Genomic DNA, 26,814 nt, shown 5'->3' on the forward strand with positions numbered 1-26,814 from the left:
GTAAAATACAGCTTTAAACAAAAAATAACATGCGGGAAGGCATAATAAAAATAATGGTACTGACGTAAGAATTCAAGAAAACGCCCAGAAGATTCGTAACACACTCACTAACTGAGTAAAATCACGATAATGTAAAAAGGTCCTTATGGAAACCAAACAAAGCGGTAGCACAGCTCTCTCAATGCATACATATTTGGCAAAATAGGGCACACTTCGTATGATACGACAACGATTCATTAGTACATGCAAGAGGCGAACGACGTCCAAAAGTGATGCCAAAAATGTGATATTTAGGTACTTGTGCTGTAACCAAACGAAAGGTAGAAAATTCCAAAAATAAAATGCAGGAATAAACCTTTCGAGAAAACTCCTTTACCCAAAACTATGCAGTGGAAACTGATATATTCTTGTAGTCATGGATTACTTTAGCAAGTGGCCGGATTACTATCTCAAATCAAGAAAACAAAACAGCTCTGGTTCAAATTGTCTTCTACCTATTGGGTGAACGCGTTCACAATACCCATTCCTATGTTCCATTTTAAACTTAAAGCCCACACGTATCATATTGAAATGTTTATCTCATGGAAATGTTGGATTTCGTCCGGTTTTGGATATGCTGTTAAGCACTGATTAAAAATCGATTCTAAAGTCTTTTGTTGCTATTTTGCCCATTTTATGTCACATTCCTATTAACTAGACTAATAGAATTAACACTTTTTAAATTGAATTTTTTTTAAATTCAACAACGTGATCCAACAACGTTCAAAAATGCACAAAATGATAGAGAAAATTTAATATAAAAATTTAATTATTCAGAAATTTTAGAAAAAAAAAAAAAAAAAAATAAGTTGGGAACAATTTTCACAAAAAAAAAAAAAAAAATGGAAGACCCAGGCCCAATATCTATATCGATGGTTTTATTAAAAATATGAAAGTCACCCTTATGTTAAAACTTTTTACTGGACAACATTAGGTGAAATTAATAAATTGATTATTTTTTAAAGGAATTTCTTTATAAGTAGTTTAAAATAAAATCTGTCTTTATAATTAATTTAAACAAAATCCCATTTAAACTCTTGCAAAAAAGGAATTTTTAGAAAAAAAAAAATTGAAAACCGTTCGATCCGTTTTTTTTTTAAATTATTTTTTATTATTATTTTTTATTAGAAATTTTCTAACATTTTTCAAAAAAAAAAAAAAAACAAAAAAAAATGGAATGCCATTTTTAAGATATTATTTGAATAATAATAACGTAAAAACCCGTTTTCAAAAAATTGTTTTTCAAGAAAAAAAAAAAAAAAAATGAAATATTAAAAAAAAAATGAAACCTTAAAAATCAATTAAAATAAAATGCACGACTGGGTCGCACGTACTTGCTCTTGTGGTTCAAAGCATCTTTATCTTAAATATCTATTGGAAATTTAAGATTTTGTGAAGAAAAAAAAAAATAAAAACAAAAAAAAAATCGAAAGTTAAAAAAATTCAATTTTTTAAAAATTTTTTGAAAAACTTTTTTTTTTAATTTTTTTTTACATTTTACACTTCAATACCTATGATGTCTGTAAATTTTGAAAAAATTGATTTATGCTTTGATGAAATATATGGACTTAAAAAACATGTCAATTTTTGAAAAACGGCAACGCCATATTTCCGCTCTTGGCATATTTTGAGAAAAACTAAAAACGCAGTTTTGTTGGAATTAATAAGAGTACTGCGCACACCAAATTTAAACGAAATCGTAAGAGCCGTTTTCGAGAAATTTGAAATACCTCGAAAACGTTATATGGGAGATATGCGTTAAATTGGAGATATTAAAAAAATAAAAAAAACTGACCTAGAGAATTACGTAAAAATCATCTGTACCAAGTTTCAAGCAAATCCATCCACCCGTTTAGGCCCTAGCTCGATGTACAGATGGACGCACAGACGCACAGACGCACAGACCGACGGACGGCATGACGAAAACCACTTTTTTGATCTTCTCCATCATCGTAATGTTGGTTTTAATTAAAACCTCGATTTTTTTTTCTACACGAAACCAATACTTGCCCTATAGAGCAAGTAAAAAATCGAAAAAATATAACTTTTTTTTATTCCATCACTTTTTTGTATAACAACTTACAATAAATTTTATACCATCTGAAAGATTATTGTTTTACCTCAAAATATTTATATCGACCATGTCTATACAACATCTACAAAAAGAGCTAGTATTTTTTTAACCCAATTAGTTTTCATAAAAAAGCAAAACAATCAATCTCTTTTCTCTTCTAACGCCATTAAATCCATTTTTTAAAAGACAACCTATAATAAATTTTATATCATTATTATTTCACCTTTTATATGACGTTTCAATCATATTTCTACCATGCCTACAAAAAAAGTAAGAAGTTTTTAAAAGTAAAATTTTTCAAACTGAGATTACGGTGCTTCCTCTACACTGCTGGCTGGTCATCGGCAACAAGTCTTCACAGGTGTTTTGAGGTATTTTAATAATTTTAATGATTTTATAACTTGTAGAGCACGTACCGTTATGTGTGATATATTAAATGAAAGGTAATATTATCAGCATGCGTATTAAAGTTAAATAAATTTGTTATGTGCTCTAGATTAAAAGATAAAACGTGTTTAGAAAAAGAACATCTTTTCACCGTTATCTCAGAATTTTGAATATGAAATTAATTGAAATTTTGCACAATTATAATAATTTATTTAATTACCTATCTACTGTATAAATTTCATTCATCTATCTATTAAAAAAGTTATGATCAATTGATTTTTCGTGTCGCTTTTTCGTTTCATCTTGTTTCAAATCACTACGATACTAAAGAAGTTTTCACTTCAAAAATCCAAAAATGTGTTTTTAGAAAATTTTGTTAAATTTTATAGTCCAAGCGGCGACCAAGTCGAGTTACTTAGCTCATAAGGTTAGAGGTTAAAATTGGTTTCAAATGAAAGATAAATTGATACTGAAAATAAAAAAATAGGGTTGCTACTTCTAAAATGGGAACTTCCATGTGGCAACCCTATTTGAAAGGAAAAATTGTCACATAACTAATACATTCATATCTTTGTTGTTTGGCCAGAGAAAAAAAATTTGAAAAGCCAACCGAAAGCCAAAATAGTAAAAAAAAAATAATAAAATAATATAAAGAACGTAACCCTACAAATGTGGCAACCCCATCCAAATGAAAACAACACTGACAAAAATCTTCTTTGAACAAAACAGTATAACTTTTTATGCACTAGAAAGCTAAACTATACGCCATTTAGATAATACTCCCTTCTATCTAAAAAATGTCGGGTGCCACCCCGCAAATGCAGACAAGTACTCGGCAAAATTATTCAAATGCCAAAAAACAAGTGATTTTTGCGTTTTTTAGCATTTGAGTAGGGTTGCCGAGTACGTGTCTGCATTTGCTAGGTGGCACCCGACATTTTTTAGATAGAAGGGAGTATTATCTAAAATATGGCGTATAGTTTAGCTTTCTAGTGCATAAAAAGTTATACTGTTTTGTTCAAAGAAGATTTTTGTCAGTGTTGTTTTCATTTGGATGGGGTTGCCACATTTGTAGGGTTACGTTCTTTATATTATTTTACTATTTTTTTATTTTCAGTATCAACTTATCTTTCATTTGACACCAATTTTAACCTCTAACCTTATGAGCTAAGTAACTCGACGGTCGCCTCTCCGACTATTAATAATACGATTATTTTATTCAAAATAGACTAAATACACTTTTTAGAGTTTTTTTTTGTCTCAATTTGTATTCAAGACCGCAACGTAAACAAAAAGTTTTTACCATTAAAAACAATTAGATATACCAGAACTTTCCAATGATTCTGATAATTAAAATTTGATTGTAAAATTTTTGCGGTCAGTAAATTTTCGACCACGTTTTTTTTCAATCGGGGATATAAATTTAAATTATTTAAATTATTTGTAGAACTTGGCATGAGCTCTTCATTTTTATTTAAATTCAAGAATAATAAAGTTTATGCTTAATTATTTTAATTTACCATTTAATCATGAATTTTGGTGTATCAGGGTTAAAGTCCACAAAAAGGGAAGTTGAGGGCGCAGCCGCGCATCACAGTGTGCAATTTTGCCAATCTAGCGGTACTAAATTCGTGGTTCCAAGTACACTTAATTTTTGCTATGAAAACCAGTTTAATTATATTAAATATTTATTTCTACAAGTGCCTTATTGATTTTCAGATATATTTATCTAATTATAAGTCCGATATGAGAACGTATTTACAAAATAGATGGAGAAGAGCCGACATCAAGCAATCGATTTTGGGAGTTGTTTATCAAAACTATCCATATCTCGAAAACGAAGCAAGAAATCGAAAAATATTATATAATCTTTTTGTCTTATATTATTATGAGGATTCTAAAAAAGTAATTTGCGATTCACAAAAATCTGATTTACGATTTTTGAAAATATCTGAACAAAAAAAAAAAATATTGTATGGGGGCCGCAGCTATGCACAAAAACCCTTTACGGATTCTGATAAATAGAATATTGAGCGAGGTCCTAAGCACCATTTCACGAAAGATACATGCGGATACATTTTTAAAACGCTGGACGAAGTCAGAACAAATAATTGAAATAAAGAGCCTAAGGTCTTGAAACAAAATTAAATTTTCTTCCATTTTAAGACAGACATTTTAACAACAGATTTTTTGTGGTAACATCATAATAGAATACCAAAAAATAATAATAAAAAATGTTTGTCCAACTACACCGAAAAAAAAATTTGATAATAACATCTATCAAATTAACATTTTTCAGTGACAAAAGTTATCCAACAATTAAAATATCAATTTTGATATTTTTTATGAAAATCTTTCTAGCTTTTAAGACCTTTTAGTTTTCTTCCTTTAATTGTTGGCATGACCAATCATTATTATATGATCCTTGTAATAATTTCTTAACAAATTCTTAGTAACAACGTACGAGCAGTATAAGAAGCTTAAATTATTAAGTAAACTATTTCATCGTTCTACAGTAAAAGCTATAAGTAAACAATTATTATTTTAAAATCGATCTTATTGTGAAAATGTGTGTTAACATTGTACACATATTGATTTTGAGGTTGACATTATACATACATAATTCTTATACCCATAGTATAACATGTGTGTGCTAACTGATGCATGCATGCTTGTGGCTTGTAATTTTAGGTAATTGTTGTATAAACCTCTAGATTGAATTTTGTGTGTGGCTTCTAGTAAAATGTGTTATTCACGCCATTGTTGGGGGTTAATTTGACCCGTTTTAATATACCTAAAACAAAATAATTAATGGTGTTTTAATTTCTGCTATTATGGGCGATATGAAATTTTGATAAGAAATTGAAATTAATAGCTGGCCAATATTTTCAACAATTCAACCATTTGAAAAGTAAAAGGATTTTGATCTAAGGTTCACTTTTTTAATAACTACTTATTAATATAACGATTTGCATTAAGAGATGCTTTAACAAAAAAATGTTGCACATTCGCCATAGTGACCCATTAATTTAAAATGCAAAAAAAGTATGCGGTTTGGTATAAAAAAAGACAAAATCGTTAGAGCCATTTTCTAAAAATCTAATTTAAATATGTAAATAATATTTTCATGTAAAGAACTATAGAGATTCATATTCGATCAAAAGAGGACTCTTCAAACTAAATCATTTATGCAATATTTTTTGCAGTTAAATTAGTCTTTCTTGTAGTTTTTTGTTACTTAATCAATAAATTATTTTCAGACATTATTTTCTTGTTCTTTTTTAAAAATCTTTTTTGAAGTTGATAGTATAATTTCTTTTTCAATGACTCCAATACTGGAAATAATTTTTTAAAAATTTCTACAAAATAATCAAATAAAATGCACGACTGGGTCGCACGAACTTGCTCTTAGAGTTCAAGTTGCTGAAATTTTTAAGACTTTGTATATAGAAATTTGGGAAATGTAGCCACTATGTACTTGTACATACATATATTGTATATAATTTATGTAGGTGCAAAAAACACAAAATTCGTTTATTAAAAAAATAAAACAAAGTGTGAAAGCAAATTGCCCTCCAAAACAAGTATGCAGTTTTGACTGATATATTAAGATGCATTTTTAGAAAAATAATTTTCAAAATTGTTAGAGGCGTTTTTTAAAAAACTAATTTTTTATAAATAATTTTTTTGGAAAAACGGTTTTAAAATAAAATTGGTATGCCATTTTGTAGAAATCACTAATCAACATCTAAAAACAAAATTTCAAAAAAATACAATGTCCCGTTTTCGAAAATTTTATTTTTCAATAAAAAATTTCAAATTTTTTTTTTAAATCCAAAAATTATTTCTTTTTTGAAATTTTATTTTTGGCTTATATTTGAAGCATACAAGTGCTTCTTCACAAAAAGTTTAGTTGAAATCTAATATCCCGTTTTGGAGAATATCGGATTTAAAAAAAAACGGTTCTATGTCAGGTAGCGTTTATAATGATTTTCCAAAAAATTTTTTTTTCATTAAAAGATAGACCTTGTCTTTAAACTTAAATTTGAATTTTTTAAACAAAATCGTAGGAGCCAAAAACCCCTCTGAAGAGTCTCCAAAAAATGCTACATACTGAATTTGAAGTCAATCGGTCCATCCGTTTAGGCTGTAGCTTCGTATACAGACTGACAGACAGACAGAAGGACTTCTGGGACTCACTTTTTTGGCATTTTCTACCATAGTAATATCATGGAAAAATTCATAACTTGATAATATTGTACCTGTATCGCAAGTAAAAAATCTTTTGAAACACAATATATTTCTTTGATATGATATATTTCCACCTCATTTGAATGAAGTAAGATATACTAATAAGGTATTATTTTCTTAAACGCACCAAAATTGGATAAAAATTATCACATTTGATAAGGTTTTTACCTTATTTGGCCTATAGTAAATAAATAATGGAGGTAATGTAAGAAAATAATTCAGTTTGTTAGGTGATTTTGACTGGCCTTAGTGTGCTAAATTCAAAACTATTTACAGACTTATTCTATCACCTCTAGTTTTTGAGCTATTCTCATCACTATATAGACCAGGGTCGATAATTTTTGAAACCAAAAAAAATCATAGTAGGATGAAACCCATTGAAAAAGGAGGTGAACATGATGAAAATTAAAGGAAAAATAAATTACGGGCGAGCCGAGTTCGGGAAGTGGGTGGGTTGAGTTTTAAATGGTAAAAAATGGTATATCTCGATTTCCGGCAAAACTACAAATCCTATAGAAAAAAGTTGTATGGCAAAGTTGTAGGTAATAAAAAGATCTACAACTTTTGTACCAACAATTTTTTCACATAACCTCAAAATTTATGTGAAAAATTCAAAAAACCGAGTTTTTGGTTTTTTATTTTTATCTTTTTCAAAAACAAAAATTTTTCTACGAAATTTGGTGAAAACTTACCTTATTATGTTCCAAATACACTGTAATTTATTTGCTTTAAAATATTAATTTGTTCACCTTATTTTGACTTTATACCAAAAAAACACCCTAGTTTTCAATCGAAAATTCACGTGTCAAAATATCAGCTTTTTTCAAAAAGTCGGTGGGCATTTCGTTCGCTAAAATGTCTATTTTCTGATGGTGTAAAAAAAATTTTACATTAGTATACTATAGACCATGTTCTAGTAAAATTCAAAAAATGAAAAAAGCTTGAATTCGAAAAAAAAATTTTATCATTGTTTACAATTTTGGCCTATTTATTCAAATTTACACTTTAATTACTCAAAAAACGTAAGATTAATCAATGTTACATGAAATCTTACGTTTTTTGAATAATTAAAGTGTAAATTTGAATAAATAGGCCAAAATTGTAAACAATGATAAAAATTTTTTTTCGAATTCAAGCTTTTTTCATTTTATGAATTTTACAAGAACATGGTCTATAGTATACTAATGTAAAATTTTTTTTACACCATCAGAAAATAGACATTTTAACAAACGAAATGCCCACCGACTTTTTGAAAAAAGCTGATATTTTGACACGTGAATTTTCGATTGAAAATTAGGGTGTTTTTTGGTATTAAGTCAAAATAAGGTGAACAAATTAATATTTGAAATCAAAAAAATTACAGTGTATTTGGAACATAATAAGGTAAGTTTTCAACAAATTTCGTAGAAAAATTTTTGTTTTTGAAAAAGATAAAAATAAAAAACCAAAAACTCGGTTTTTTGAATTTTTCACATAAATTTTGAGGTTATGTGAAAAAATTGTTGGTACAAAAGTTGTAGATCTTTTTATTACCTACAACTTTGCCATACAACTTTTGAAGTGAAAACTTCTTTAGTATCGTAGTGATTTGAAACAAAATGAAACGAAAACGCGACACGACTTCAACTTGTTATAACTTTTTTGTTTTAATAGATAGATGAATGAAATTTGTACTGTAGATAGGTAATTAAATAATATATTATTGTACAAAATTTCAATTAATTTCATATTCAAAATTCGGAGATAACGGTAAAAAGATGTTCTTTTCCAACACACGTTATATCTTTTGATCTAGTGCACATACAAATTTGATTTAACTTTAATACGTATGCTGCTAACATAACCTTTTATTTGATATATCACACATAACGATACGTGCTCTACAAGTTACACAATCTTAAATTGAAAAAAAATTTAAAAATACCTCAAAACACCTGTGGAGATCTGTTGGCGATGACCAGCTATCAGTGTAGGAAGTACCGTAATCTCAGTCTGGAAATTCGACATGGTTGACTTTAAAAAATTCTAACTTCTCTTGTAGACATCTTTGAAATAAGATTTATGCATTATTATACAAGGTGAAACAATAAGCTTTCACATGGTATAAAATTTTTTATAGGTTGTCAAACAAAAAAATTGATTTAATAGCATGAGAACATAAAAATAAATGTTTTTTTTGCTTTTTAGATGAAATTTCATCGAGTTTAAAAAATTCTAGCTCTTTTTGTAGATGTCTCATACACCTGATCGATATATATATTTTGAGCTAAGACAATAAGCTTTTAAATGGTGTAAAAATTTGTATAGGTTGTTAGGGAAAAAATGGATTTAATAGCGTGAGAAGATAAAAATACGTGTTTTTTTGCTTTTTTTGATGGAAATTGATCGAGTTCAAAAAATTCTAGCTCTTTTTGTAGATGTCTCATAGAACTGATCGATATATATATTTTGAGCTTAGCTTTCAGATGATATAGGATTTATATAGGTTGTTATATACATATAAACATGGATTTGAAGGTGATAGAATAAAAATAGGTAGATTTTTTTTTTCTATTTTTTTTTTTTTGCAAGAAAAATGATTTTTTAAGGTTTCACTTCTACCACGTGTGAATTGCACACATGATTTTTTTTTTCTATAGGATTTGTAGTTTTGCCGGAAATCGAGATATACCATTTTTTACCATTTAAAACTCAACCCACCCACTTCCCGAACTCGGCTCGCCCGTAATTTATTTTTCCTTTCATTCTTATCATATTCCCCTCCTTTTCCAATGGGTTTCATCCTACTATGATTTTTTTGTACTTTTTAATGTTTTTGAAGGCATCGGCACTGGTCTAATATTCTTGCTATAAAGTCTGAAAAACTAAACAAATTTGATCTTCTTTGTTTAATAAAAGAAAATTCACGAAATAACGAAGAATTTGTCTCAAAAAACTAATTTTCCATTAAGTTATTTTTGAAAAATAATCAAAACTATATTTTTTTCTTCAATATGTTAAAATCAGAAATCGCGAACTGGAATTTGGTTTAAGAAACAGTTCGTTATGTTATGTATAAAAATTTTGAATTATAATAAATTACTATTTTCAATTTTCTTTCAGAAAAAAGTTGATTTTGATAAAATAAATAAAAATATTTAATGAAAAAATTTAAAACGCGTTTTTGACCTGTTAATATTCAAGTATTTCAAAAACGTGACGTGCCGGTAAAATTCTAACTTCGGATGATATGGTTTGTTTTAAGTTCCATTTTCGTTGCCGACAAGTGGTATTAGTCCACAAATCCTCTCAAAAGAACACTTTGTGAAACAAGCGACAAAGTTATAATAAAGCTTAAAAAAAAAACATTAAAAATTGTTAATACTTACCACACAAACCAAACACCTCCGACACAACTATTCTCCATATAGTTCATGATGCTGTTGCTTTTCCTGTCTCGATTTCAAAGCCACCGTAAAATCAAATCGATTCAAATAGATCTCATCAATTGGTGGTGTATAAAATCCAGCTCTTGCCGATGACTTAACCGTACTCGATCTACAAAATTGTGTAATTCTTGACCAAATCTTACGCACCGGTTCGCTAGCTGACTTTTTATGTCTCATAAGTCTAATTTCAATTTCACCATCACGACCATATAGAACATTCAAACTGGCTTCTTTAGATGGCAAATCAAATTCATCAATCTTGATGATATTATTATCTCTAATGGTAACCCATTCTTTCGTTGTTGCAACACAAGAAGTTGCATTTCTATCACAATAGGGTAATTTGGTTAGAGATTGTTGTTGTTCTTCGCCAATCGATAATTGAGCTAGGGGGTGGTTAAGCCGCCATGAAGTAGTTGACTGGTTACTTTCTTCTCGCTGAGAACTGCCTAAAAAAATAGAATAAAATTCATACAAAAAATGACAGTTTTTGAAATACAAAATGGAGGCAAGGGGGTTTTTTTTAAACTAACTTGTAAAATCTGATTCGTGGAATGCAGTTCGCAATCGCTGCGACCGTGTAAGGTCGTGTTTCTGGCGGCTCTGTTCGTCATCGAACGACGTCGTCGAGATGATCCCCCCACCGAAACACTGGAACGTTTCCTAAATAAAAAAGACTGAAAGTAAATGAAATAATTTTTGAATCCATTTGAAAGGTAACGCATATATAAACATACACACACACGAATTTACAAATTACACACACACACATACAAAAACACAAACAAAACTTTCTTCTTCCTCCACTCGAAAGACCAGCGCATCATGCAAGTAATAAACGTTCATATATGCATTTTAAATAAAACAGAACTTTATATTCCTGGCTTGCAAACATACCTTGAAGGCTCCTCGAAACTTATTGCTCATTATGTTATAGAGCAATGGATTGATGCACGTTGATAGATAATACAGAACACCTGAGATATACGTCATAATATTGTACAGCTTAATAACTATAGAACTGTGAGAGCCATCACCGCCACCACCGTAAACTGCAATTAATCGTTGTGCATGAAATGGCGCCCAACACAGGAAGAATGCAATAACAACTGCAACTGTAATTAAGTAAATATATCGCCAAAAGGCATAAATAAGAGTTTTTGGGTAAGATTAATATTTTTATAATTAAATTGCTAATTCAAATGGAAAAATCAATCAATTTTATAACAATAAATATAAAGTTTGTGAAGCTTTAGTTTAAGAGAAAACATATATAACATATGATCAAATTAACCTCAAACTATGAAACAGGAAAATATTATTTTGTTTTTCGAAAGAAATTGTTTTTGATAAATATGAGCTTCCAGTGAAAAAAAATCTGAATAATTACAACTATAAAGTATCTGGTAGATTGTTTGCATAGAAATTGATGTTCAAAAGAAAAAGGCCTAATGAATTCTGAGAACTCGCAATGAAATAGCAAAATCAAAGTTTTTTTTTTTTCGTAGAAAGGCATACGAAATGAATTCGAATGAAGCTAAATATTTTTTTACGTAATATAACGTAATATATCATTAATTAAGGTTTTTTGTATATGATAAAGTATTAAGTAACATTTTATGACTTGTAATATAATTACTCTCATGAGGACGTTGGGTAGAGGTCAAATATTTTGATGATTCGATTGCATAAATTTTACTAGATATAACATTGATTATGGTTTCTTTGGAGACTCTGATAGTACATAACGCGTTACGACCACGTAACGCGTTACATTCATAACACACTCCACACTACCTCTAATTGGTTGAACAAAAATACCCTATCTACATGTTTAGGTTCATTTTGAAAGATGGTGAAAGTTTTGAGTTTACATAAATTCAACAAAGTACAGATTTGTGGGACATAAATCCGGCACAAAAAGTATAGGAATGCACTATGCAAAGAAGACAAGAATGCTATTGTACATTGCATTTTACTCTCCATCACACTTTCAACTTGGAAAGTTTTAAAAAATACTTTGATGCAAAGAGCACCAGCACCTAAGCCTTAAACGAAGGAAAAGGATGATAAATGAAATTCTTCACATATCAACAAAGCTGACACGTACAGGGCCGTCTTTAACTATCTTGGGGCCCTTGGGCACACAAGAATTTGGGGCCCTTTTGGAAAGTAAAATAAGTACAATGGTTGGCTAAAAGGCAATGGTTGGTTATAAAGGGGTGCAAGTATATCGTTCCATATAAAGTACCTAGTGTCTTTATTATTGGCAGGGGGTGTCAATAATACGTGCATTTGAGACATCAAACGTTGCCACTGCTAATAATTGTACATTTTATATTGCCAATAATTATACCCTGTATCCGTTATAAGTTTCAGTTTGAAGAATTGGAAAAAAAGAGCTCAAACGGATTGATAGATTTGCTAAAAACTCGGTACAAACTATTTGTACGTGATTTCCAAGAGCCGTTATTTTATTTTAATGTCTCCTTTTTAACGTATATATCCAATGTAAAGTTTTCGAGATATTTCTCAAAAACGGATAACGATTTTGCTTTGAAAAAAATCCATGTAATGCTGCAAATAAAGTCGCACTTTTGATAGAAGGAAAATGTTTTTGGACCGTTATTAACGCCATCAAATTATTGCCATCAAAACGATTTGTTAATGTAAACGACACAACCGATTTCAATGAAAATTTTAACAGAAAAAGGTTTATACTAATATTAAAATTAAGAAAACTTAAAAAAAAATATTTTTGGATTTAAAAAAAATTTTTTTTTTTTTTTTTTTGAAAAAGTTATTTAATGAACTTTAAATACGAGAGCAATTCGCAATTCAAATTAAAAAATGTTTGGGGGTGCCAACCATTGTACCAAGGCGTTTTCCATTGAACCAAAACATTGATGTACCGTCGATGAGCCGGCAATAGTTTTTTCTTAAACGTTTTCCAACGGAAAAAGTATTGATGTTTTTTTTTGCCGACGAATTGATTCTTTTTTCGTCTTTTAATACGAATCTACACGTATTTTTACACTAATTTTAGCACGCACTGCAAATTTGACAGTTTTGCAAACTCCAAACGAAATTATTATTTAAAGAAAAAGATAGTGGAAGAGAATTCGTTGTTTTTATTAATAATAAATAATCTTACCTTCAGTTAAAAAAAAAAGATATTTTTCTTGTTTTTTGAAAATATTATTGTCTTATTTTTTGGAAAATTGAATTTGGGTTTGGTCGTTTGGATTTAAATTTTTGTCCGCATACGACGCCACATAATTTGTTTTCATTTTGAAAACATATATTTTCCGTATAGGTGTAAAACTTTTTTTGGTTGCCATATAAAAACTAAAATTTTTGTTAGAAGGTCTGCCCGCCAAAAATGTTTTGAGAATAAATGTGTGAGAGAAATTTTCGTTCCTTCGGGGCCCCCCTCAGAATGGGGGCCCTGGGCACGGGCCCCGTGTGCCCTTATGGTAAAGACGGCATTGGACACGTATTGATATGGAAGATACGAGATGAGCACTTATGCAGTAGCTTTGGTTTGGTTTTAGGATAAAAAAAAGCTTTCAAAAATAGTTCTTCACAAGAGTTTTATTTTTATATCTGCCTGTTTCTTGTCAGATTTTTTACTTTAAACGTCTGCTATTTTTATACTATTGTTTGGTTTTTTTTTTTAAATTCTATTGAAGTGCAGTATTTAAATATAAAAAGTGAGCAGACAGAATTAATGTCTGTCTGTCTGTGAGGCTGCGTATTTGTCGAGGCATAACCAGTGGAATGATTTCCCATGAACTTGTTAGCTAAGAGATGTTTTCTATAACGGAATATTAAGTTTAACATACGTCCTTCTGTGTCAATTAAGATTTCTCGCTGATTACCGTAGAGAAATTGAATATTTTATAACCAAAAGCAATTTACCTTGCATTATAATAACTCATATGCAAAAGTTTATTTATCACAAAAACGGATCTTATGACTTTGATAAACATTTTTGTTTACAATGTATCAATAATGTAGTACTTTTAAAATTTAAAAAATTATTTTTTAAATTGTTATTAACGGTATCTATGATATAACAGTTGTTTTTTTTTTTATTTCTCCTTTATTACTAAAACGATTTAAAAGAAAAAATTTAAACAGAAGTGTTTGAGTGGCCACAATATTATAATCTTAAAACAAATTTTTAATAATAAAAAAAAAAATTAAAATCGATTTTAAGATTTGATTTCTTTTTGGAATTTTGACTTTTATGTAAAATATAATAGTTATAAGGTAATTTTTTATTTGAAATCCATTTAAAATTTTTAGCAATTTATTGAAGGTAAGAGGGTAGTCTCATCAGTAAATAAAGTTGCTCATCTTCCCACACAAACTCAACAGTATTTCAACTATTTTGAATGCCTTGCTCTGTTTTTACAATTGTTTGATTGAGTTGATCTAAAAATACATATTTATGAAATTGTATGTTTCTTTTCTAAAGGCAATTGTTTTTAGGCTAGAAAAGTGATGAACCTTTTTTACTTGCGATATAGGTAGATACTATACAGAGTGTCCCAAAAGTAATGGATCAAACGAAATATGCTGATAGGACAACTTTAGGGCTCTCAGAATTTAGTAACTTGTTCATCCCAAATCCTTACGGTTTTCAATTTAATGCAGTTTTTGTGAATTATCGAAAAATCTCGACTTTGCAACAGTATTTTGCTTCCTCCGGTCATAATTGATTTTTGTTTTTTACAATTCTTTCACTAAAACATTGGCTAATAAGAATTAATAATTATTTAATCAAAATATTTTTTATTTCATACGCCATTTTGCTGCAAATTAATTAACAGTTCCATGTTTTATAAAAACTCAATTACTTAATTTTTTTTCAGAGCAACACACTGCAAAAAATTTGTATGGTGTGACACAGGTTAATTATTTTAAAAACTTGCCAAGTTATTGCACTTTTCAAAAATGTATAAAAGTTTCCAAACTTGAAGTTAGAACAAGAGATATTACAATTTTAATGCAACAAAACAGGCCTTTTCAGAGAAAAATAACAAAGAAAAATAAACACATTTCCTCGACTGTTGTTTGTTTATTTCTTTTTGAATAAAAGCCTCGATTTTTGTTTGTTATTTTGCTCTGAAAACCCCTGTTTTTTGCATTAAAATTGTAATATCTTTCGTTCTAATTTGAACTTTGGAAATTTTTATATAATTTGAAAAGTGCAATAACACGGCAAGTTTTTAAAATAATAAACCAGTATCACACCATACAATTTTTTTTCGGGATGTTCCTCTCAAATAAAAGTAAGAAATTGAGTTTTTTATAAAACATGGAACTGTTACATAATTGGCAGCAAAATGGCGTATGAAATAAAAAATATTTTGATTAAATAATTATTTATTCTTATTAGCCAATGTTTTAGTGACAGAATTGTAAAAAACAAAAATCAATTATGACCGGAGGAAGCAAAATACTGTTGCAAAGTCGAGATTTTTCGATAATTCACAAAAACTGCATTAAATTGAAAACCGTAAGGATTTGGGATGAACAAGTTACCAAATTCTGAGAGCCCTAAAGTTGGCCTATCTGCATATTTCGTTTGATCCATTACTTTTGGGACACCCTGTATAGGGCAAGTTTAGTATTCGTAAAAAAAATTGGGTGATTCCTTAGAGGACAAATTGAATTTTTTTCTTAGGACCAAAACTAACGGTACCTTTCATATAACGGAAATAGAAAGTTAATTTAAAAAAAAAAACCGCTCTAACGATTTTGATTAAAATTTGTGTGTGTAGTTTTACGCATAAAAACCCACTCTTGAAATAAAAAAAATATTTTTTGTACAGTTATTTACGGTAGGTACCTGTCATAGAACAGTTTTTTTGATTTATGAATATCTCGTTTAAAGCGGGTTTTTTTTTGAAAATTTTCAAAAATCACATTTTTTGTATTTTTTAAAAATATTTCAAAATTTTTTTTTGAAGAATCAATTTTTTGAAAATAGGTTTGTTAAAAATATCGAAATTTCGTGTGTAAATTAATTATTTCTTTAAAATGGCATACCAACATTTTTTTTTTGAAAAATGATAAAAATTTTTTGTATATAAAAAATTATTTTTTTTTAAAAATACGGCTTTAACGATTTTCAATTTTTTTTTTAAATATATTTTTTTGTAAAAAATCATTTAAAAAAGTATTTAATTAATTATAAAAACAGATTTTTTTAATTTTTCTCTAAATTTTCTCTAATTTTCTTGAATAAAAAGCTTTAACATTAGAGTTACTTTAAGCATAAGAGCAAAAAATAAATGTTCATTGATTCATTTCTCTTACTATTTTTTCTGTTATTTAAGTTTTCTTTTTTTTTTTCGTATTTTGATAACTCCGACTCACATTAACCTCGCATTGTATTTTTTTGTTTGTTTGTTTTTTATTTGTTTCCCATTTCCATTTCAAGTACAATAACTTATTTTGATTGGGTACATTTCGCTTTTTGTTTACGGGCTTCAGGTTATTTTCCCTTCAATTTTACGAATTGTTTTGGATTTTGAAGAATTTTGATTAGAAAATCAATACCACTGTTTACGAAATCTTAGAAGTGAACCGGGTAGTCAAGCAGTTTAAACCGAAATTCCTGAATTTTCTTAGTGGCAACCACTATGTGGTTCACTTCCTTCAAATATGTCTAAAGTATAGTAACTTTTTGTTTATTAGATCTATCCCCAAAAGACTGTTTTTGTTCTCTATTCCTAAAATTGCGTTACGGTTGTTTTGCAAGCAAAAGCTCCAAGATACTATGAAATATTACATCTCAAAAAATATTTTTAGTTCTTCCAAGAACTGAAGAAAAATAACTACAGGTTCTTAAAGAAAATTTCATCACAAGACTAAACAATTTCATTGAAAGACGAAGTAAATGATGTGATTCCTTTTATCGATTCTCATCGATATGGTCACTTTAAGGTATAAAATTTCTGGAAATGGGCTTTGAAAAGTTCGAAGAAAATCTACAAATTTCTAAGACAATATTCATCTGATGTGAGTGGAGTCAATTTAAAATGGCTATTAGACTAAGTGGGGCCTTTATATTTAGAAAAGTTTTAATTGGTTTGATATCATTGATGTTTGATAGATTGACATGAAGATAGTGAAACATTCCACTATTATGGAAGATTTGATTTATTGAAAGAAAGTGCGTGTAGTTTCAAGAAATTGCCTTGTTAAATGAGGAGTTATAGTCTGTCGTTTTTTACCCTATATGTACATTAGGATGTGTCACTTTTGTATGGCCGAAAAAAGTACCCTAATTTTGCAATGTAATAGTGGTCAAAATAGTACGTAAAAAAAATTATAATATTGTTCGTCTTTGGCTCGCTCAAATCGGTTCAAGTTGTTAGGAAAAAACGATTTTATATGAAAAAAATTATTTTGTTTTCTTCGCATATTTTTTCGCAGCTTTTTTACTTAGTGTTCAATTCCAACAAATATAAGCTTATAAGTTTTTCTTTTTATTTTTTGTATTCAAACGGCGCAATTAAAAAATAACATACAGGGTGTTCCAAAAGTAATGGATCAAACGAAATATGCTGATAGGCCAACTTTAGGGCTCTCAAAATTTGGTAACTTGTTCATCTCAAATCCTTACGGTTTTCGATTTAATGCAGTTTTTGTGAAATTTCGAAAAATCCCGACTTTGCAACAGTATTTTGCTTCCTCCACTCATAATGGATTTTTGTTTTTTACAATTCTGTCACTAAAACATTGCCTAATAATAAAAAAAAATCATGTGTGAAATTAACACGTGGTAGAAGTGAAACCTTAAAAAATCATTTTTCTTGCAAAAAAAAATAAAATAGAAAAAATCTACCTATTTTTATTCTATCACCTTCAAATCCATGTTTTTTTATATGACAACCTATATAAATTTTATATCATCTGAAAGCTTGTTGTCTTAGCTCAAAATATATATATCGATCAGGTCTATGAGACATCTACAAAAAGAGCTAGAATTTTTTGAACTCGATCAATTTCCATAAAAAAAGCGAAAAAAGACGAATTTTTATCTTCTCACGCTATTAAATGCATTTTTTACCTAAAAACCTATAAAAATTTGTATACCACCTGAAAGCTTATTATCTTAGCTCAAAATATATATATCGATCAAGTTTATAAGACATCTACAAAAAGAGCTAGAATTTTTTAAACTCGATGTAATTTCATCCAAAAAGCAAAAAAACATTCTTGTTTATGTTCTCATGCTATTAAATCAATTTTTTGTTTGACAACCTATACAAAATTTTATACCATGTGAAAGCTTATTCTTTCACCTTGTAGTCAACCATGTCGAATTTCCAGACTGAGATTACGGTACTTCCTATACTGGTAGCTGGTCATCGCCAACAGATCACCACAGGTGTTTTGAGGTATTTTTAAATTTTTTTCAATTTAAGATTGTGTAACTTGTGGAGCACGTAACGTTATGTGTGATATATCAAATAAAAGTTTATGTTATCAGCATTCGTATTAAGGTTAAATCAAATTTGTATGTGCACTAGATCAAAAGATATAACGTGTGTTGGAAAAGAACATCTTTTTACCGTTATTTTCGAATTTTGAATATGAAATTAATTGAAATTTTTTACAATTATAATTTATTTAATTACCTATCTACAGTACAAATTTCATTCATCTTTCTATTAAATATAACAAGTTGAAGTCGTTTCGCGTTTTCGTTTCATCTTGTTTCAAATCACTACGATACTAAAGAAGTTTTCTCTTCAAAAATAATTAATTAATCAAAATATTTTTCATATCATACGCCATTTTGCTGCAAATTAATTAACAGTTCCATGTTTTATAAAAACTCAATTTCTTTCTTTTATTTCAGAGCAACACCCTGAAAAAAAATTTGTATGGTGTGGCACTGGTTTATTATTTTTAAAACTTCCCGTGTTATTGCAGTTTTCAAAAATGTATAAAAATTTCCAAAGTTGAAATTAGAACAAAAGATATTACAATTTGAATGCAAAAAACCAGACGTTTTCAGAGCAAAATAACAAACAAAAATCGAGGCTTTTGTTCAAAAAGAAATAAACAAACAACAGTCGAGAAAATGTGTTTATTTTTCTTTGTTATTTTTCTCTGAAAAGCCCTGTTTTGTTGCTTTCAAATTGTAATATCTTCAGTTCTAACTTCAATTTTGGAATTTTTATAAATTTTTGAAAACTGCAATAACACGGGAAGTTTTCAAAATAATAAACCAGTGCCACACCATACAAATTTTTTTCAGGGTGTTGCTCTGAAATAAAAGAAAGAAATTGAGCTTTTATAAAACATGGAACTGTTAATTAATTTGCAGCAAAATGGCGTATGAAATGAAAAATATTTTTATTAATTAATTATTTCTTATTATTAGGCAATGTTTTAGTGACAGAATTGTAAAAAACAAAAATCCATTATTAGTGGAGGAAGCAAAATACTGTTGCAAAGTCGGGATTTTTCGAAATTTCACAAAAACTGCATTAAATCGAAAACCGTAAGGATTTGAGATGAACAAGTAACCAAATTCTGAGGCCCTAAAGTTGGCCTATCAGCATATTTCGTTTGATCCATTACTTTTGGGACACCCTGTATATTTCAAAAATCTCTAAAAATTCAAATTTCTTCGATTTGTTCTTATATTTTGATTGAGCCAAAGATATTAATTAAAATGAAAATTTTAAACGCAGGATTTATTTTTAATAAGTAATGCAACTTTTAAAAGCTATTACATTTGAAAATTCCATACTTTAGCATTTTGACACACCCTAATGTACATGTCATCGTGGAGGTCTGCAAATAGATGTCTCTCTTATTCTAAAATTTCATGCATAACCAAAATCTAAAAAAAATATTTGTATTTTTATACAAATTTATAATTAAAAGAAAAATTCTTTCTAAAAATTCATTCAAAAGTTAGTGAATTCTCATTAACGTGGGTGTCTTGTAAATCAAATGCCATTGAACAGAAAAAAAACCTTTCAGAAATTATTTGTTAAACAAAAACACAAAATTATGCTAATAGTATTTGAAAGAAAAGACCGACCGACCGACAGTTTGAAGAAGAATTGAAATGTAATTGGATTCATCAGTATAAAAAAGGAAATAAACAAAATTAAATTAGTCCTTAAATACCTAACCAAAAAAAAAATAAAAAATAAATCTTTTTTTTTTATTTCCAAATTTAATCAAATTGATGGAATGTGTACTTTAGGTTTTAACGAAGATTTATTATTATTATTTGATTTTGATTTACTTCCTAAAAATGATGAAGTAATTTCATGTGATTACACAATTCCAACCAGCACCATGTTTTTATTCAATTCTGAGGAAATTGTTTGAATAGTTTATTGAGTGAAGGCATGTGCCACTGTGGGATATATTTATACTATCAGGATAAAATTATTGTATTCATTTCAAAAATAAATAATAATTCGATTTAATTCTTGAGAAGACCAAAGCTTCAAGAATTTGTTTTTTATTGTTATAAGAATAAACAAGAATTCCTTGAAAATTCATGGTATTTAATTTGATTTGGAGAAAATTATTAAAATAAATGGATTAAAATTGAGAAAAAGGTTCTTTTCCATAGTTTTTTTAATGTAATTTATAATAAATATTTTAGTTTATTTGAAACAGCTGCCACTCTCATAAATTAGGTACATATACACTGAGGGAAAAAACGCAACGTAAAATGTAAAATGTTCAACGTTGATTTAATGTTGAAAAAATTAACATGAAACTTCTTCAAAATAAAATTATTGAAACAACGTAAGAAATTTTTTTATTTTTGTCGGACTTCAGCTTTTGTTGCATATTATCACTCTAATTTTCAACAGTGAGATAGCACGTTGGTAAAGCATTCGCCTAGTAACACAAGAGTTGTAGGTTCGATCCCCAGCTGCCCATTTTTTCTTTTTTTTTTTTTTAATAAATTCATGCTTTTTTAAAGTTGAAACAACTTTGATTTAAAGATGCTTTATAACGGTAAACCACGTGGTTTTCTTTGATTTAAAGTTGTTTTTTCCCTCAGTGTATAGGCTTTGTGACTTTATGATACCCCATTTTCTTTTATTGAAATGACACGATTAAGGAAGATTAAGTCACAACATTATCAGGGTGGAGTCAAAGTCGTTGAATATAACTATTCCATTGAGGATTGAGCCTACTCCTATGAAGTGTTTTAACTTCCTTTTCATTGTTGTAAATTTCTCATGTGGGCTATTGAAGGATATTTAATATACTCGTATTTAACTATGGTAGATTTAAAGATATAAGAGATGAAAAAGTGTGGCTTTAATTTGCTGTGAAATTTTACTGTTTCAATAAAAGTGTAATGCACAAGTAAAATCACTTATAAATTAGTAAGAAACTTGAACAAAAAAATACGCAGTTTGCTTTTTAGGTCTAAGTTTAGCTTCACAAGAAAAAACTTTCTAGCTTAATTTTTCCTTCTTAAGTGAAAATGAGTTTAAATTATTGGAAACTGCACCACAAAATAGCTTTGGATCAGTATTGTGAAAAAATTTTCTTGGATTTCTTATAAGATTCTCTCGAATATAAGGCAATTATTTACTTGGGAACAAATTATTCCAATTGAAAGAAAGTACTTCTTAAAAATTCTTTCAATGCTCTTTTTTACTGGTTGGTGTGAATTTAATCTCTAGAATTCAAACATTTAATTGATTTTGAACCCCATCCAGACAAAAACTCAGATATTTTTTTGTACAAATAGAAAAAAAAAATAAAACTTCCGTTTACCAAAGATACATTAAATTGAATGGGATGCTCAGAAGTTAGGGAAAAGGAAATGAAAAAGTGCGAATGAAAGTTAACAAAAGGAAGTTGTAATAGGATGAAAAAAAAATTATTCAAATAAGTTCTTTCAATAAAAAAAAGGGTTTTCCACAAAATGACGAGGCAGCAAACAGAAAGAATTGATTTTAAAATTTTACGTGGGTATAAAAGAAGTTATTAAATATTTAAATATAAATAAATGTTGCCATGAGTTTTAACATGTTGAAATTTTTAGAACTTAGACGATCAAAAGAATACAATAAAAAAAAATAAATGCAAATCCCTTTCAAAAATAATAATATGCTTCTAAATATGAAAGAGTGACTAAGGTATTTTCGAGTCATTTTTTGATATTTAAGTATTTTTTCTTCGTTCCCTCAATTGTTATTTTATTTACGCCAAAAATGATCCACAAAAAAATACATCTAAACAAACTTAACTGATTTATTTTGATGTAGTTATTCACAATCTGTTTCTTTGTTTATTTTCTAGTTAATATTGTTTAGACAACTTTTTTTTCATGTGCATTAACACAAGGCACACGATTTGATTAAATATATTAATAGTGAGGAACAATTTCTGAGAAATTAAAAAAAATTTCAAATAAAATTGGCATTATTTATTAATAGTACCTAAAATGCAAAACTATTTTTCCCAATAAATAGAAAGCCAAACAAATTTCCATAAATGTTTTGCTGGTAAATTTTTACATCAAAAGTGCTTCTAAACAAAGCTAAATGCGTTCAAGGAAACGCTGACTTATTTTCTCAAGGTTTAAGGCAAAAACAAATTTAAGATTTTATAGGGTAAATAGAGGTAACACGACATTGAAAAAAGACGCTATTTTCTAAACGGTAAGTCGTAATGAGTTGATTTTTTTTTTTAAATGATAGAAAAATTTATTCAATAGTTAAAAATAAATTTGAAAAACAGGTACGCAAAATTTTTCATAGCAATTTGAGTTACACCATTAGAACGATATTTAAAAAAAAAATTAGGGGTCTAATACGGATTTTTTTCATAGGCCCTGTATTTTGAAATACAAATTTTTGAAAAAAAAAACTAATTTTAAGGGACATTTTTGAATAGTCTTTTATTTTTTTGGAATTTTTAAAAGTCTGCAAAAAATCTCAAACTTATAGGAAATATAGGTTGTAATCATGCGCTTGCATGAGTATTTTGCATAGGCCACTTTTGCTAAAAGTTTAAAAGTGAATATTTTTAAACTCATTTTATGAACTTTTCAAGTTTTGATCCTCTTTTTCATTTGAAAATTAACTAATTACAGAGTCGAAAATTAAAAATCAATACAGGATATGGAGGAACGAAGTCCGCCGGGTCAGCTAGTATAATAATAATTAATCTCAAAATCCTTATGTACCATTTCTAAAAAATTCTACACACCAAGTTGGGAGTTAATCGACTCATTAGTTCAGCCTGTAGTTCCTAATTAAGACTGGAAATACAGACAGACTTGCGTAACCCACATTTTTCGTATTTATACATTATGTATCATGTTTAATATGTCCAAGGTGTTTTGTCAATTTTCCAAAATTAAATTTGTTAATTTGATGGATCACTGTGGCGTATGAGTAATATTTTTTTTTATTTTTTGCTAGTTCACAAAAATGATTTATTTTGATAAACAAATAATAACCTTTCATCACCATGTTAAAACCCTGTCTAAGATATGGAATATGGGTAACATTCTTCTCTATTCCAGCTGAATATGTATTTTAAAATGGTCTCCAGAGTTTTGAAATAAAACCCCTAGACCAAATGAATTCAATTGAAAGTCAACAAGTAGGATATCATAGGTATCAACGGTGAATAGCTTTTCACAACAACAATGATGAAAACTCCTTTATCAAATGATTGTATGGGAATAGTGATTCTGATTAAGGTTTCTTTTTTTTTGGTTAGAAGACGTCAACATTTGATTTTGTTTTGGCAACTTCAAAACTATTTTTACTAGATTGATTCAAAAAAAAATTTTTTTTTTGTTCAAAGTAATACCGAAAATATTTTTGGAAATGACGAAAAAAAAATACTGTAAAAGTTTCAGCCCTTAATATTAACAATAAGTACCGCCGCATCGCAAATTTCTATTTCTCTAGATTTAATTTCTAGATTTAATCATTTTCTTGTATAAAATTGAACGCTCTACAAAATTGCATTTATAAAATTAAAAAAAAAAACCGACACGAAAAATTAATTAAAATAATTTTTAGTTGAAAAAATGAATAATTCGAATTTATTGAAGAAATCTAATATGAGAGTATTAGGGGTTTGAGAGTTATATAAAAGAATCTGTGAAACCAAAACACAACATAGAATAAAAATATTGGAAAAGTTTGCCAAATTTTTTGAAAAAATGAATAGTTTCGTCAAAAAATTGAAAAAAAAAATGAAGAAAAAATTACATTTTATATTTTAAAGTTGAATAACTTCGAAACGGGGCAGTTTATCAAAAAAATTATTAAGAGCTTTTTTGTAGAACGTTCAATTTTATACAAGAAAATGATTAAATCTAGCATTTTTGATGAACTGTTAAAAAGTTATAAAATTCCAAATTTGGCTGTTATGCCAAAAAAGATAAGGCCGTGCTGAGTAAACTTAAATTAAGTAAAAATATCATATATGCAGGAATTCTGGGCTGAACTTAAATTGAACTTAAAAGCAAAGTGTTGAGCGTGTGAATAATTTCTTTAAGGAAGAAATGCAACTGGCTCATCCAGAATAGAAATGAAATCTGATAAAAATTGTGAAAATTTCGGGATATTATATTTCTGTGAAACCTAAAAAAAAAAAACTCTGGAAAAACTTGTATTCCGTTGAATGTAATTTTTTTCCACCGAAAACTACAAAGATTTATGCTATGCAGTTTTGATTTCGGGGAAAAAAAAAACTTTATTTTCGATTTTGGACGAGTTCGTAGAAACGTAATTTTTCTGCCAGAAATTAATGGAAAAACAAACGTCAAACGGACGTCAAAATCTCGGAACTCATACACATTATGGAAAATAGAAAACTACCTATCAATTATAACGAATTAATAAATGATGAATGTAAATTGAATTTTTGGAATAATTACCTACTCTTTTTGATTTTATAGCATCAAACGATCGAAATAGTCTAATTATTGATTCATTGAATTTCTTTAAAGGTTCTATGTCAATCATCAAGACGAAACTTAACGATTTCCCATTATCGAATGCATACAAGTCGATAAAAATAAAAAAAAAAAAAATAATCTAAAGGTCATTTCTATGTTATGTTATCCTCCACTTTTTTATATCCTCCATTACTTTTCTTTTATCCTCTTTTGTAAGTTAAAAAAAAAAAAAAAATAATTATATATACATTTTTTCCATTTGAATATTATAGCAAAAGAGCGCACTATAAAAGAATAAAAACTAGTACTTACCCAACATTTTCAATACTCTCTTAGTCCCTTGTTGATTTTTACTCCTCACACTACTCCCATTACCCGATCGATACAGAATATTTCCATTCGATTTTAACGAGTTAGCCTGATGCAATTTGACTCCAATCAGCAAATACAAAACCAATATTATAGTCATTGGAGCAAAGAAAAACAAAAATGTCGATAATTGGAACGAATATTCCACGATTATCCTCACCACTGTGCACTTTTTTACACCAAAAAAGCTATTGACCCCGAATTGAGCTGCCTGTGGCAGTGCCGTCAGTAACGATATCAACCATATCAGTAGAATGATTTTCGTTGCACGATTTAACTTAGACATGGCGTGTGCAAAGAACGGATGACATATCGCGACATAACGTTCCACTGTGAAGGCAGTTATGGTTAAAACAGTTGCATTGGCTGATGTTTCGGCCAATACCCCACGGCCAACACAAAACACTTCACCAAACACATACGGCCATTTGGACCAAATGAAGTAAACCTCTTGCGGGACACCCGATATTAGGAGCAGGAAATCGGAGATGGCAAGACTGAAGAGGTAATAGTTGGTAGCGGTATGCATTGAGCGATGCTTTCGTATGACGATACATGTGCTAATGTTACCCACTACACCGGTAACAAAGATAAGAGAGTAGATTATTGTTACGGGTATCACAACATTGAGTGAGTCACGGGTGGGACCGAAGATGTCGGTTATGTTGGGTGCCACGGTGGTTTGGTTGATCATTTCGAGAAAGTGATTCAAGGACTCATTTGCATGGTTGTAAGAGTTCCAAAGCATTTCTAGATCCCATGTTGTGTTGGCGAATTCATCCATTTAAAAGGCGGGTGTGAAGGTGGTTGGTTATCTGGAAAGAAAAGAAGGACATGTTGGAAATTAGTTGGAGTGAAGTAGAGGGATCTATTGAATGGAGTTTCTTTCAAAGGAAATAACTTTTTATGGTTTGTATGGAGTCCTTTGGAAAGACCTCCTGAAAAGGAATTATTTCTTTGCCTGTTTTAATAACGGGTGGGAAAAAAGTAGAAAAGTTATAATAAGACTTCTGGGAAACCTTTTAAATATGGTTTTCATTTTAATAACAAAAAAAGCGGTTGTATGTAAAGTCAGTTATATCAATTTTTTTATATGAATAGTTTACAAAAAAATTATACCATTAAAAAGCTTAATATTTCTTTTAAGAAAAAAACCATACTTAAATTTTTAAAATGCCCAAAAGATATAAAAATAATTTATTAAAAACAATATTTTTTTATGAAAAAAGTGAAAAAAATCACTTCCATCACCCAAAAATTCATTTTTTTATAAACCACCTGAAAACCTATTGTTTCAGCTCAAAATATTGACATTAACC

General features: G+C 28.6%; 1 protein-coding gene across 1 annotated transcript in view; it reads right to left on the reverse strand.

Annotated features, from left to right (window-relative positions):
- LOC129914006 (pyrokinin-1 receptor) overlaps positions 1 to 26,814 on the reverse strand; it is a 219,961-nt gene that overhangs the window by 35,155 nt on the left and 157,992 nt on the right. Inside the window, exons 2-5 of the mRNA XM_055993032.1 lie at positions 25,439 to 26,310; positions 11,077 to 11,294; positions 10,713 to 10,842; positions 10,120 to 10,628 (exon numbers count right to left, since the gene is read on the reverse strand). Coding sequence (XP_055849007.1) covers positions 10,147 to 10,628; positions 10,713 to 10,842; positions 11,077 to 11,294; positions 25,439 to 26,279 — 1,671 coding nt within the window. The 5' untranslated portion in view covers positions 26,280 to 26,310 and the 3' untranslated portion in view covers positions 10,120 to 10,146. The remainder of the gene's footprint in view (positions 1 to 10,119; positions 10,629 to 10,712; positions 10,843 to 11,076; positions 11,295 to 25,438; positions 26,311 to 26,814) is intronic.

The sequence above is a fragment of the Episyrphus balteatus genome, chromosome 3 (genome assembly GCF_945859705.1).
Source record: "Episyrphus balteatus chromosome 3, idEpiBalt1.1, whole genome shotgun sequence".
Taxonomy (NCBI): Eukaryota; Metazoa; Arthropoda; class Insecta; order Diptera; family Syrphidae; genus Episyrphus; species Episyrphus balteatus.